General features: G+C 50.2%; 1 protein-coding gene across 8 annotated transcripts in view; it reads left to right on the plus strand.

Moving 5' to 3' along the window:
* LOC146871815 (plasma membrane calcium-transporting ATPase 4-like) overlaps positions 1-12,940 on the plus strand; it is a 1,579,909-nt gene that overhangs the window by 1,016,780 nt on the left and 550,189 nt on the right. For all 8 annotated transcript variants that reach the window (XM_085651731.1, XM_085651670.1, XM_085651690.1 and 5 more), the window contains exon 5: positions 3,808-4,065. In XM_085651731.1, coding sequence (XP_085507857.1) covers positions 3,808-4,065 — 258 coding nt within the window. The remainder of the gene's footprint in view (positions 1-3,807; positions 4,066-12,940) is intronic.

Below are 12,940 nucleotides of genomic sequence, written 5' to 3' on the forward strand. Positions count from 1 at the left end.
AACACCAAAGACTCATCCACTGCAATTTCTTTCCCAGGAGCATAGATCTCAGAAAATCGATCAACAAAGTGATCAAGGACAGGCCTAATCTTAAAAAGACGGTCACACTCGGGGTGATCTCGTGGCAACGCTAAACCATTATCAACAAAATGCATCATCCGAAGCAGAAGCAAATACCTGTCACGACTCATGACTGCCGGAAAAATAGACGATGCCATCAAGGGACTGCTAGACCAATATCAAGACATTGATGGCTTCCTTAGCAAGCCCATCAAAAAAGTTAAACCCAAGAACTTCTTCATCTCTTCAAGATTTGTGGGAGTCCACCGGGAAGCTCTAGAGTGTGGCTTAAGACTGGCACTGTTGTCCCTCAAAAACTGTTCGGCATACATAGTCTGCTCAACAATCTCTGCCAAAAACACATCGTCCATAAACAACTGAAAAAAATGTATTGGCAAAAAGTTTTCGAAATTCACTCTACACCCTGGAACACCAGTAAAGTCTGGCAATGCCGGCTGCACCATGCCAGGGGCAACCCAGAGGTCATCACTTTCAAAAGGAAACCTTGCAGCCCCAGCCTGCAGCCCAGATGCCTCTTGCCGCACTACACCTTCGGGAAGCCTTGCAGCCCCAGGCTGCAGCCCAGAAGCCTCTTGCCGCACTACACCAACGGGAAGCCTTGCAGCCCCAGGCTGCAGCCCAGATGCCTCTTGCCGCACTATCGGCACATCGGTCTCCTCCTCTAACACAGGCACTTCATCCGCACTAAGAGTATCTTCATCATCCGATGACTCCATATGGAGAGAAAACTCACTGCCAGAATCGTCCCCTGCCTCCTCTGCCTCAGATGCAGAGTCAGTCTCTGAACCATGGTCAGAGGAAGACTCAAAAAGCAAACCAACAACCTGCTGAGCAGTAATCCTGCGGCTAGCCATTATACTTACTAAGATAGAAGACTGCACAAACAAGTCAACAACAACCAACAATGTGCAAACCAAGTAAGTAAAGAAATGTGTACCTTTATCACAAAGATCAATGTACTCAAAAACTATACAATTCAATTACAAGAGACAGCTACACTCACCAGAACCTACTCTGCGGTGACAAATCAAAAACCAACGATATCCAACTAGAAAGAAGAAAAAAAAAAAATTACTCACAAGACAACAAAATACACATCGAGCACAAATGCAAACAGTTTTTGATACTCAAAAACCAAACATACTGCTATTATTACACCATTTGCATCAAAAAAAATTCATGCAGAGAAATCAAACACATTTACATTGTCCAAAAAAAAGTCTCTTACCAAACTACACAAACAGCAGAACCACCAGTAACGAAACCGTAAACTGGAAAGAGCAAAAGCCTTCACCTAGAACAAACAAGTAAAAAAAAAAAAACATTACAATTCACAAAAAATATAACAATAAACATTATAATATGCTATGTTACTACCCAAATGGTCAAATGGGTTGTGTGCCAGGTGGGGCAGAAAACAGCAGGAAAAAAAAACAGGCTAATCTGTCCAGGGGCGGGGGGTCCAAATACATATTATAAAAAATTGCCCGCTGGAAGCGACCCTTGCCCAAGGGGTCACTTCCATTTTTTTAAAATCTAATTCCCTGGTGTCTAGTGGGCTTTTCTGCCCCCCTAGGGACCAGAAACGGCTACACACAAGACCGATCTGCCCCCGGGGGGGGCAGAAAAGTCTTGATAAATAATTGGGCCCCCAGGAAGCAACCCTTGCCCAAGGGGTCGCTTCCTTTACTCAAAAAATAACATCCCTGGTGTCTAGTGGGATTTTTTGCCCCCCCCCCCCCCCCCTGGGAGCAGAAACGGCTACAAAAACGACCGATCTGCCCCCAGGGGGCCAGATAAGTCTTAATAAAAATGTTGGCCCCCAGGAAGCGACCCTTGCCCAAGGGGTCGCTTCCTTTACTCAAAATATAACATCCCTGGTGTCTAGTGGGCTTTTCTGCCCCCCCTGGGAGCAGAAACAGCTACATAATCAACCGATCTGCCCCCAGGGGGGGCAGAAAAGTCTTAATAAAACTTTTGGCCCCCAGGAAGCGACCCTTGCCCAAGGGGTCGCTCCCTAACACTAGAAAAGACATCCCTGGTGTCTAGTGGGGCATCCCTGCTCCACGATCGCGACGCTGTGCGCGATCGTGAAGCAGGAATGCCCAGCATTGAGACATCAGGGGAGAGGAAATACTCTTTCCTCTCCCCCAATGCCTCAAGGCATCCCAATTCCGCCCCCCCCCCCCCTCCACCGGAGGCAAACACCTACCTCGTTCGTTGGATGCGCTGGAAAAAATGAATTCCAGCGCATCCAACGCTTCCTGATGACGTTGGCGCGCGCTGTTGTCGTGGGGGGGCTCGGGGGTGGCAGCGGAAACTCTTCCGCTGCCAACCCCCCAAGTGGTTAAAAAATCAAGCCCCCAGGGGGGGAGCGCCAGCGCTTCCCCCAGGGGCTGTGCTCATGACGGAGCGGTTCCGTCATAAGCACAGCCCAACCAATGCTCATGACGGAACCGCTCCGTCATGAGCATCGAAGGGGTTAATCATGTAATTGCCATTGTAAAACTGTTGGTGCGCAAATAATCTGTAATTAATCTGACATGAAGTACTTTTATTATAATTTGAAAAGATGGTGTGCATGTTATTTAGGACATCATGAAAAAATATATACGTATATACTTCTAAATTTATGTATCCATCCATCCTCTATTTTTCAAAGTGATTTATCTGTGCTGCTCGCTTGAAGTAATCAGTGGTGGCTGCTTGCATTGTTAAGTCGTAGGGCAGTGGAAGGTGGAAATACAAAAAATAAAGCACGGAAGACAAAATTAAAAAGTATAAAATTGTATTTACCTGCCTCTGTGGAGGCCGCCACCTTGCTCCTCTCTCCAGACCCTCAACTCTGGCTGTCCAGGGCTGGTGCACACTGTGCAGGCTCTCAAATGCCAATCCCAACGCTTCTATCAGCCTAGGAATGCTATTACCCACCATGAGAAAAGCGCTGGGATTGGTTTTAACAGCTTGGTTTGGCACTCAGACAGTGCCAGGGAGCCTGGGACTGTTCTCCACCCGGCTGTGTAACACAGCCTGGGTTGGAGAAAGGCTAAGAGTGGATGTCGGTTTGGCCGTCCTAAGACGGCTGTCCAAACCGACATGCGTACTTAGCAGTGCCCATTACTTCTCCCTATAGCGAAGGATTGCCCTACTCTGGCTGGCTGTGGCTCAGTGGAAAAAAAGGATAATAAAATTGTTTTATTATAAAACAAAAAATCCACGTTTGCCTCTGCTGGCTTTCAGCAGTGGGGCGATGCTCCTCCGCCATAACGGAGGACTCGCCCCTGGTACTAATACTATCATGCATAGCTCTATATTAGGTCTGGGACAGCAGTGCAACACACTGCGTTTTTCACATTTCTGCGCTCATTTCATACATATTTTTGCGTGCATCTTTGGGACATCGTTACAATATCTGCATACTGTTTGTATTGGTCCTACAGGAGATACTTACAGTTTCATAAATTTAGTTCAGCTTGAACCAGCAAACTTACGGAACTTTGCCTGTGAAAGAGACAGCGTGTGCAATGAACAAAGTTCAGAATTCCATCAAAGTGTGGATCTGTGTCGGCCCTTGTATTCTTGGGCCTTAGTTGCCCATCTTTTGCAAATCCACACCTCTCCAAATAGGGGACGGGGGGAGGTTGGTCTTGAGAGAGAAGAGAACAGATGTCTTTAGTGACTTCATACTTTTGCACTTTTTGTGAATTTCATCTTTTACCCTGACAGTGTGTGGCCAGACATCGTCCGGCGTGGAAGATGAGGGTGAAGCACAGGCTGGCTGGATTGAGGGGGCTGCCATCCTTTTCTCTGTGATCATCGTGGTGCTTGTCACAGCCTTCAATGACTGGAGCAAAGAGAAACAGTTCCGGGGTCTCCAGAGCCGCATCGAGCAGGAGCAGAAGTTTACTGTCATCCGCAAGGGACAAGTGATACAAATCCCAGTGTCCGAACTGGTCGTTGGAGATATTGCACAAATCAAGTATGGTAAGTAAGGTGTGTGGGATGCTGAGACTGGGATGTAGTTTTGTAATTCAGGTAAGGTACACCAGCTAAAGCATATAGGTTTGATGTGAGGGTGGTTGGGAGCTAAGTGGAGAATGCTCTCAGAAGAGGGGAAAGAGGCATATTTGGGTTCCTAGTTCTGGGGGTAGATTAGTAAAGTTTCTTTTAAGCAAATAGAATAGACCTGCTCTTTCTTTGAGCAAAGAAACGTCCAAATGAGGCATACATTTCATATGCAAAAATAATCAATGTGAACGAATGTGATTGCATGGTTCTATGTAATCTGGATGAAAGTGGTCATTGGTGAAATCTATTTTGGGGAACTTTGTTTATCAAAAGCGTTGTAACAAATTCTATGTCATGGATTACATTCCGTAGGTTGTCAGTACCAATTTTGTAAAATTTGTTATTGCACACATATTTCCACCGGGGTCTCTTAGATCTGAGCTCATTACTGTATCTCGTAGATCTGAGCTCATTACTCACTTCTGTTTACCCTCTTTTTAGGTCTCGCCTGATCCAGCGCATGCGCTGGTCTGGCGAGACATTTAGTAGGTGGGTTTAGAAAGTGCTACCCACATTTTTGTGCTGGGGACAAGCTACAGTGCACGATGGCATGCACGCGCACACCTGCTCCCCGCATTCCCCCCTCCCTTCTCGCCCAGCCATCTGGCTTTCCGCGCCAGCCTTCATCACCATACCCCTCCCCACGCTGCTGCACGCGCATCCCTAGCGTGCGTCATTGTGATCACGATCACTTTCGCTTTTAGAGTGATCGCGATGAGGGATTGTCAGTGTGTAAGGGGTAGTTCAGAGTGCGTCGTTGTCTACACAAAGCAAGCAGCACAGATCCGCTCACCTTCACAATCTAACGCTTGACAACCGCCGGCTGGGAAACAACAAAGGAACAACAGACCAAGCATGACTGACCCTACACTCGTCATTACAGCACTTCAGTTAGACTCGGAAAACGAACAAACAGTTGCACCCCGTTCTCTCTTCTCCCCCATGATTGTGTACTGCTCTATCACTCTAATCCCGCCCCACTCTTCTCCGTGGTCTGTCTACTGCTATAACCCTGCCTCCTTCAATCCCCTCTGTTTCCCCTTCTTCTGCCCGCGAGCTGCTCTACATTCTAGACCCGCCCATTCCATCTCCTCGCGCCTCTTCCTGTCCATGTGCTGCTTTGCTATCCTCATAGCCCCGCCCTTCTTCCTCATTCCCAGTGCTGATCTAGAAACACTTTAATACCGCCTCTTCCGCCCTTCCCCATCCTCACGTTTTTGTGACCCCCCCACCCTTTCACGCTCGTGCCCGCACGTCCTCTGTTCACACACTGGGGGCAGCTTTGCATGATCTCAGCTGACAGGCGCCCTCTTCCCACCACAACATAAGCTGATTACGAAGGGAACAAGGCGCATTAGAAATCTGTCTGTTTCATCTCTTTTAATCCCCCGCTCATGCTGGACCCCTCCGTGTTACTGAAGTTCACTTAAGTAAATAAATATTTTTTTGTGCATGTAAAATCGATTTTTCAGCCTCTACGCGCAGTGTCCTTCATTGTTAGGAATATATGGGCTCCTAAGTGTCTTTGTACGGCAAGAGCCTCCTGTCTATAGGAGCTATGGGGCTGAGAGTGCATATATTTCGTTTTATATTATTTTCAGTCCCTTTAAATGGGATTTGCTAAATCTCTACCTATGTTGATGTAACATATGACCGGTTCCAACGCAGGACTACTTCATAAAACAATTCTCAGTGCTTAATGACACACCCGGTGCTGCAAAATGTCATCAGATGATGCAAATTGAGTAGAATTGGCTAAGTAAGTGCATTGAGATGAAATTGCACTGCCCCATAATGCATCCGGGAATATTAAAACAGGACATACTCAGTTTCTCCATGTATCCGCTCTCTGTATCTCGCGGGCACCCTTACAGCCACGATTACTTTCACTTTCGCGGCGCCGTGATTGCTTTCACTTTTGCGGTGCTGCCATCTGCATAGCCAATAGGTCTCGCTTTTGGGACCTTCTAATCAATCAATCAATCACTGCATTTGTAAAGCGCACTACATACCCGAGAGGGTCTCAAGGCGCTGGGGAGGGGGGTGCTGCTACTGGTCGAAGAGCCAGGTCTTGAGGAGTCTTCTGAAGGCCAGCAGGTCCTGGGTCTGTCGTAGGATGGTGGGCAGAGTGTTCCAGGTCTTGGCGGCGAGGTAGGAGAAGGATCTGCCGCCGGCGGTGGTTTTTCGGATGCGAGGGACTGTGGCGAGGGCGAGGTTGGCTGAGCGGAGGCTTCGGGTTGGGGTGTGGAAGCTGAGTCGGTTGTTGAGTTAGGTGGGTCCGGTGTTTTGCAGTGCTTTGTGTGCGTGGATCAGGAGCTTGAAGGTGATCCTTTTGTTGACGGGGAGCCAGTGCAGGCCTCTCAGGTGGAGTGTGATGTGGCTGCGGCGGGGGACGTCGAGGATGAGTCGGGCCGAGGCGTTCTGGATGCGTTGGGAGTCGTCTCAGGAGCTTGTTTGTAGTTCCTGAGTAGAGGGCGTTCCCGTAGTCGAGTCTGTTGGTGATGAGGGCCTGGGTAACGGTTTTTCTCGTGTCGAGGGGGATCCATTTGAAGATCCTGCGGAGCATACGGAGGGTGTTGAAGCAGGAAGCGGAGACGGCGTTGACTTGCCTGGTCATGGAGAGAGTGGAGTCGAGGATGACCCCCAGGTTGCGTGCGTGGTCCGTGGGTTCCGGGGCTGTGCCTAGTGACGTGGGCCACCAAGAGTCGTCCCAGGGTGATGGGGTGGGTCCGAGAATGTGGACCTCTGTCTTGTCTGAGTTCAGCTTCAGTCTGCTGTCCTTCATCCAGTCGGCTACGGCCATCATTCCTCTGTGGAGGTTAGCTTTGGCGGTGTGGGGATCTTCGGTGAGGGATATGATCAGCTGGGTGTCGTCGGCGTAGGAGATGATGTTGAGGTTGTGTTGTCGTGTGACGTGGGCGAGGGGGGCCATGTAGATATTGAACAGCGTCGGGCTGAGGGAGGATCCCTGTGGGTCTCCGCAGATGATCTAGGTGGTTTTGGAGCGGAAGGGTGGGAGGCGGATGCTCTGGGTTCTGCCGGAGAGGAAGGATGTGGTCCAGGCCAGGGCCTTCTCTTGGATACCGGCGTCATGGAGGCGTGCTGATAGGGTGCGGTGGCAGACCGTGTCAAAGGCTGCTGATAGGTCCAGGAGGATGAGGGCGGCTGTTTCTTCTTTGTCCATCAGGGTCCGGATGGCGTCAGTGGCGGCGATGAGGGTGGTCTCGGTGCTTTGGTTGCTGCGAAAACCGGATTGGGAAGGGTCCAGGATGTTGTTAACTTCGAGGTAGCGGGTCAGCTGTTTGTTGACAATCTTCTCGGTCACTTTCGCCGGGAAAGGGAGCAGGGAGATGGGCCTGAAGTTCTTGAGGTCCTTGGGGTCCGCCTTGGGCTTCTTCAAAAGGGCGTTGATCTCGGCGTGCTTCCAGCTTTCTGGGAAGGTTGCTGTCTCGAAGGAACAGTTGATTGTTTTCCGGAGGTGGGGCGCGATGGTTGCGCTGGCTTTGTTGAAGATGTGGTGAGGGCAGGGGTCCGATGGTGGTCCGGAGTGGATAGAGTTCATGGTTTTGATGGTGTCTTCGTCGCTGGTTCTGGACCAGACGGTCAGGCGACTGGTGCGAGTGGTAGTCGCAGGGGTGGTGGATTCGTGGTGGGTGCGGAGTTGAAGCTGTTGTGGATGTCGGTGATCTTGCGGTGGAAGAAGGTGGCCAGGGAGTCGCACAGGTCTTGAGATGGCGGGATGTCGTTGGTGTTGGAGCTGGGGTTGGAGAGTTATTTCACGATGCTGAAGAGCTCTTTGGTGTTGTGTGCGTTGTTGTCTAGGCGGTCCTTGAAGGCGGTCTTCTTGGCGGTCCTGATGAGTTGGTGGTGTCTGCGGGTGGCGCTCTTGAGGGCTGTGTGTTTGTCTGGTGTTCGGTCGTGGACCCATTTCTTCTCCAGCTTCTGACAGGTGTGCTTGGAGATCCGGAGGTCCTCGGTGAACAAGGCGGCTTTCTTGTTGGTGTGGTTGGTTGTAGAGGTCTTGAGAGGGGCGAGGGTGTTGGCGCAGTCGTTGATCCACTGTGTTAGGTTGTTCGCGGCGGTGTCTGGGTCGGTGGGGTCGGTGGGTGGTCTCAGGGCGAGGGCGGTAGTCAGTTGGTCCTCGGTGACCTTGCCCCAGCAGCGGCGTGGTAGCTGTTGGGTGCGGTGGTGTGTGGTGGGTTTTCTGAAGGTGAAGTGGACGCATCTGTGGTCGGTCCAGTGTGGTTCGGTGGTGTGGTTGAAGGAGACGTGGGGGCTTGCGGAGAAGATGGGGTCGAGCGTGTGTCCAGCGGCGTGAGTAGGTGTCGTTACGAGCTGTTTGAGTCCGAGGTTGGCGATCAGGGCAGTGGAGTTGGCGTCGTTGTTGTTCTCGAGGTGGAAGTTCAGGTCCCCGAGGAGGATGTAGTCCGTGGAAGCGAGGGCGTGGGTGCTGACGAGGTCGGCGATGGTGTCACTGAACTGTGGGCGGGGTCCGGGAGGTCTGTAGATGAGAGTTCCTCTGAGGGTGGTGTTGGGGTCGGTGTGGATCTGGAAGTGCATGTGCTCGGCGGTGGTGAGGGTGTCATCGGTGTTCGTTGAGATTTTGATGGAGTCTTTGTGGATGATGGCGATTCCTCCTCCCACTCCGTTGGTGCGGTCTCTGCGGGAGAGCTTGTAGCCCTGTGGGATGGCTATGGCGATGTCTGGTGCTGAGGTGGCGTTCAGCCAGGTCTCCGCCAGGAAGGCGACGTCGGGGGCGGTGGAGTCTAGGAGGTCCCAGAGTTCGATGGCGTGCTTGCGAGCGGAGCGGGTGTTGAGGAGGATGCAGCGGAGGTGGTTAGGTTCTCTGGCTGGTGGTGTGGAGGGTTTATGCTGGTGAATCTGCAGTTCCGGTAGCAGGGGTGGTCTCGTCTGGTGTTGAGTGCGTGGAGGGTGCTTGCGTCGTAGTGCAGTCTGGCGTTGCGAGGGGTGCGAGGTCCAGGGGTTCTGGCGCTGGGTGCGGTCCAGGCGCAGACGGGCTTGCCTTAGTCGCACCTTTGGCGCGCCCGCTGTGTGCGTCCGCTGAGCGCCCGCTTCGCGGCCTCCATATGAGGGCAGAGGGAGGGAGGAGCAGCTGGGAGGTGGGAGCGGGGCGGCCAATGGGAGTGAAGGGGGCGGGCCGCAGGGGCTCAGCGGCGGGGGAAAACCCGGGGAAAAAACGGCGGGAAAAGACGGCGGGAGAGGGACAACAGAGCACAGGGGTACAGAAAGCAAAACACAGGGGCACAGAATAAAAAAGGGAGCGAGCAGTCAGGCGACAAAAGCGGCAACGGAGGTTCAACCCACAGGGGGCTGCGTGGCGGATGGGGGGAGCGACCTGCCTGGTGACAGGGTCAAAGGTCGCTCTCTACCACCGCTTCGCGGCCTCCATATGAGGGCAGAGGGAGGGAGGGAGGAGCAGCTGGGAGGTGGGAGCGGGACGGCCAATGGGAGTGAAGGGGGCGGGGCAGCAGGGGCTTAGCGGCGGGGGGAAACCCAGGGAAAACCCGGGGAAAAAACGGCGGGAGAGGGACAACAGAGCACAGGGGGTGCTTAGTCATGCAACAGTTGGTGTTGTTGCACTAAGGATATTGTGCTGCATACCTAAGTACTTATAGGGTCCCAAAAGCAAGACCTATTGGCTATGCCAATGCTTGTTTTTATTCTGTTTTCTTCCCCTTCTATAACATTTCGTGTTTGTTTTCCTGTATTGCCTGAATTGAGATGCCCAAGTTATCCCTTTGACTTCTCCCATGCTTTTTCTATTTTCACGTCACTCCTTCTTTATTCTTTCGTGAACAAACCCCAAACACCTCGACTTCCTCTGTTATCGTGTGGACCCTTTTCCATTCCCTATTTGGTCACCATTTTAATAGCTGGGCCAGCCTGTCTTTGGCAGAGCTTCCTTACCATGTACCAGTAGACATACAAAGTAGACTACAGCCACCCAGTTTTATTTCCTTAAAGTGGTTACATTTTTTTTTAAAGTCGTTTAGTTACTCTATTCCTAAAAGTTTAGGAAATGTAGGATTGTTTCCACATACTACACCCAGAATTCTAATTAGAATCTAGTTTGCATTTGTCGTAGTCTTCAATATGATCCAAAAGGGAGACACACAATTCCAACGCCATCAAGCGTTCTAGCAAGTAATTTTTCATCCCGAGAATACACTGCAGAGTGATACTGTGCTGCTATCCCTGTTCTCACTAAAACCTTTTATTCAATATTGTGGCAGCAGCATGTACCTCATATTTATTTGTACTTTTTTCCATTCCAAAAGTGTGATTATGTATCCCTTCCTCCCAGTGACAAGACCGCTAACTATTTATGTTGCTGATTAAATGAAATGCTTTGTTGCTGGTTCTGATTGTTATATTATGTTTATTTTATGGGTATTTAAATTGCTCTTTCCATATTCCTTGACAAGCCTAAAGCACTTTTGACTTGATGAGTTAGTAGCAACTCTGTATCATTAATATTCCTAGCAGTTTGTAGCATAGAGTCGTGACTGAGTGCCTTATAGAGGCCTGATTACAAGTAGACATGTTCTGGAAAAGATGGGTGTAGTGTATTGGGTTTGTAGGAAGAGTAACAGTGTTCTGTGAACTTCATACAGTAGGGAGTAGATGTTGAAGAGTAGCATAAGGATCGAAGCAGCTGCATATGCAGGCACTTTTCTTTGTGCAGTAGTTACTGAACAAGAAAGTTGTTGGCAGCATTTGTTAAATCCATAAGGTTAAACTGTTGAGTTATATCACGCCTGTGTTTGAGAGAGTATATGGGATGGCATCCAGGAGTCTTTTTTTGTGGTGAGTTTTATATAGCGTGAACTGACCCGAAGGTATCAGAGCGCTTTACATGAGCACCAGTTGTGTTACAGACGGACACATTCAATTTTTGTTAGGCACGGGGAGATTAAGTGATTAGCCCAGAATCACAGAATGTTGAGCGTCCCTGCCGAAACTCGGACCTGGTTCCCCAGCTCCAAGGTCGACCGCCCTAGTCGTTAGGCCACATTCTCTCCCCTTTTGGCTTTGGTTTAGTGTTGGTCCAGCCAATGTCTTTGTTGCCCATTATTATGTATCTAGAGGTGCAGCCACAATAGGCTTTTGATCCATTTAAGGTAGGGTGGCTTTTTTGAACTCCTCTTGCTGTGCTGCAGTGAATATTGTTTTCTCACTGTATGCATGGTCCACTGTTTAGGAGGTTGAGTTTTATTATGGAATTGGGCAAGTTTCATTGCTTTTCGGAATGCTTGATGGTTGCTGATTGTCCTTTTTTGGGGTGGGTAAAGTGTTCCATAATTTGCATATTTGTTCTAAGAAAGAGCTGCCTCTTCTGAAAGGTAGGAAGGGTAATTGATGCACCATTTTGACCTAGTTCTTCTTCTTTGGGTGTAGAGTTTGAATTTTGATGGTAGAAAAGTTGGTCAGTGCAATCAATTGTTTTGTGAGTGAAGCAGAGACCTTTGTGAGATATTATCCTTTCAGCTGGTGAACAGGGCGTTGCCCTGAGGGCAGGTGTGATGTTATCGTGCCTGTTCAATCGAAGAGCATGTGTTGGTGATAATCTGTACGTCATACAGCTTGCTGATTAGCCATTTTTAGGTCTCGCCTGACCCAGCGCATGCGCTGGTCTTGCGAGACATTTAGTAGGTGGGTTTAGAAAGTGCTACCTACATTTTTGTGCTGGCGACAAGCTACAGTGCACGATGGCGTGCACGCGCACAGCTGCTCCCCGCATTCCCCCCTCCCTTCTCGCCCAGCCATCTGCCTTTCCTGCGCCAGCCTTCAGCACCATACCCCTCCCCCCCCGATGCTGCGCGCGCATCCCTAGCGTGCATCATCGCGATCATTTTTGCTTTTAGAGTGATCGCGATGAGGGATTGTCAGTGTGTAAGGGGTAGTTCAGAGTGCGACGTTGTCTACACAAAGCAAGCAGCACAGATCCGCTCACCTTCACAATCTTAACGCCTGACAACCGCCGGCCGGGAAACAACAAAGGAACAACAGACCAAGCATGACTGACCCTACACTCGTCATTACAGCACTTCAGTTAGACTCGGAAAACGAACGAACAGTTGCGCCCCTTTCTCTCTTCTCCCCCATGATTGTGTACTGCTCTATCACTCTAATCCCGCCCCACTCTTCTCCGTGGTCTGTCTACTGCTATAACCCTGCCTCCTTCAATCCCCTCTGTTTCCCCTTCTCCTGCCCGCGAGCTGCTCTACATTCTAGACCCGCCCATTCCATCTCCTTGCGCCTCTTCCTGTCCATGTGCTGCTTTGTTATCCTCATAGCCCCGCCCTTCTTCCTCATTCCCAGTGCTGATCTAGAAACACTTTAATACCGCCTCTTCCGCCCTTCTCCATCCTCACGTCTTTGTGACCCCACCCTTTCACGCTCGTGCCCGCACGTGCTCTGTTCACACACTGGGGGCAGCTTTGCATGATCTCAGCTGACAGGCGCCCTCTTCCCACCACAACATAAGCTGATTACGAAGGGAACAAGGCGCATTAGAAATCTGTCTGTTTCATCTCTTTTCTTTTTAATCCCCCGCTTATGCTGGACCCCTCCGTGTTACTGAAGTTCACTTAAATAAATAAATATTTTTTTGTGCTTGTAAAATCCATTTTTCAGCCTCTACCGCGTAGTGTCCTTCATTGTTAGGAATATATGGGCTCCTAAGTGTCTTTGTACGGCAAGAGCCTCCTGTCTCTAGGAGCTATGGGGCTGAGAGTGCATATATTTCGTTTTATATTATTCTCAGTCC

The sequence above is a fragment of the Triturus cristatus genome, chromosome 1_1 (genome assembly GCF_964204655.1).
Source record: "Triturus cristatus chromosome 1_1, aTriCri1.1, whole genome shotgun sequence".
NCBI lineage: Eukaryota > Metazoa > Chordata > Amphibia > Caudata > Salamandridae > Triturus > Triturus cristatus.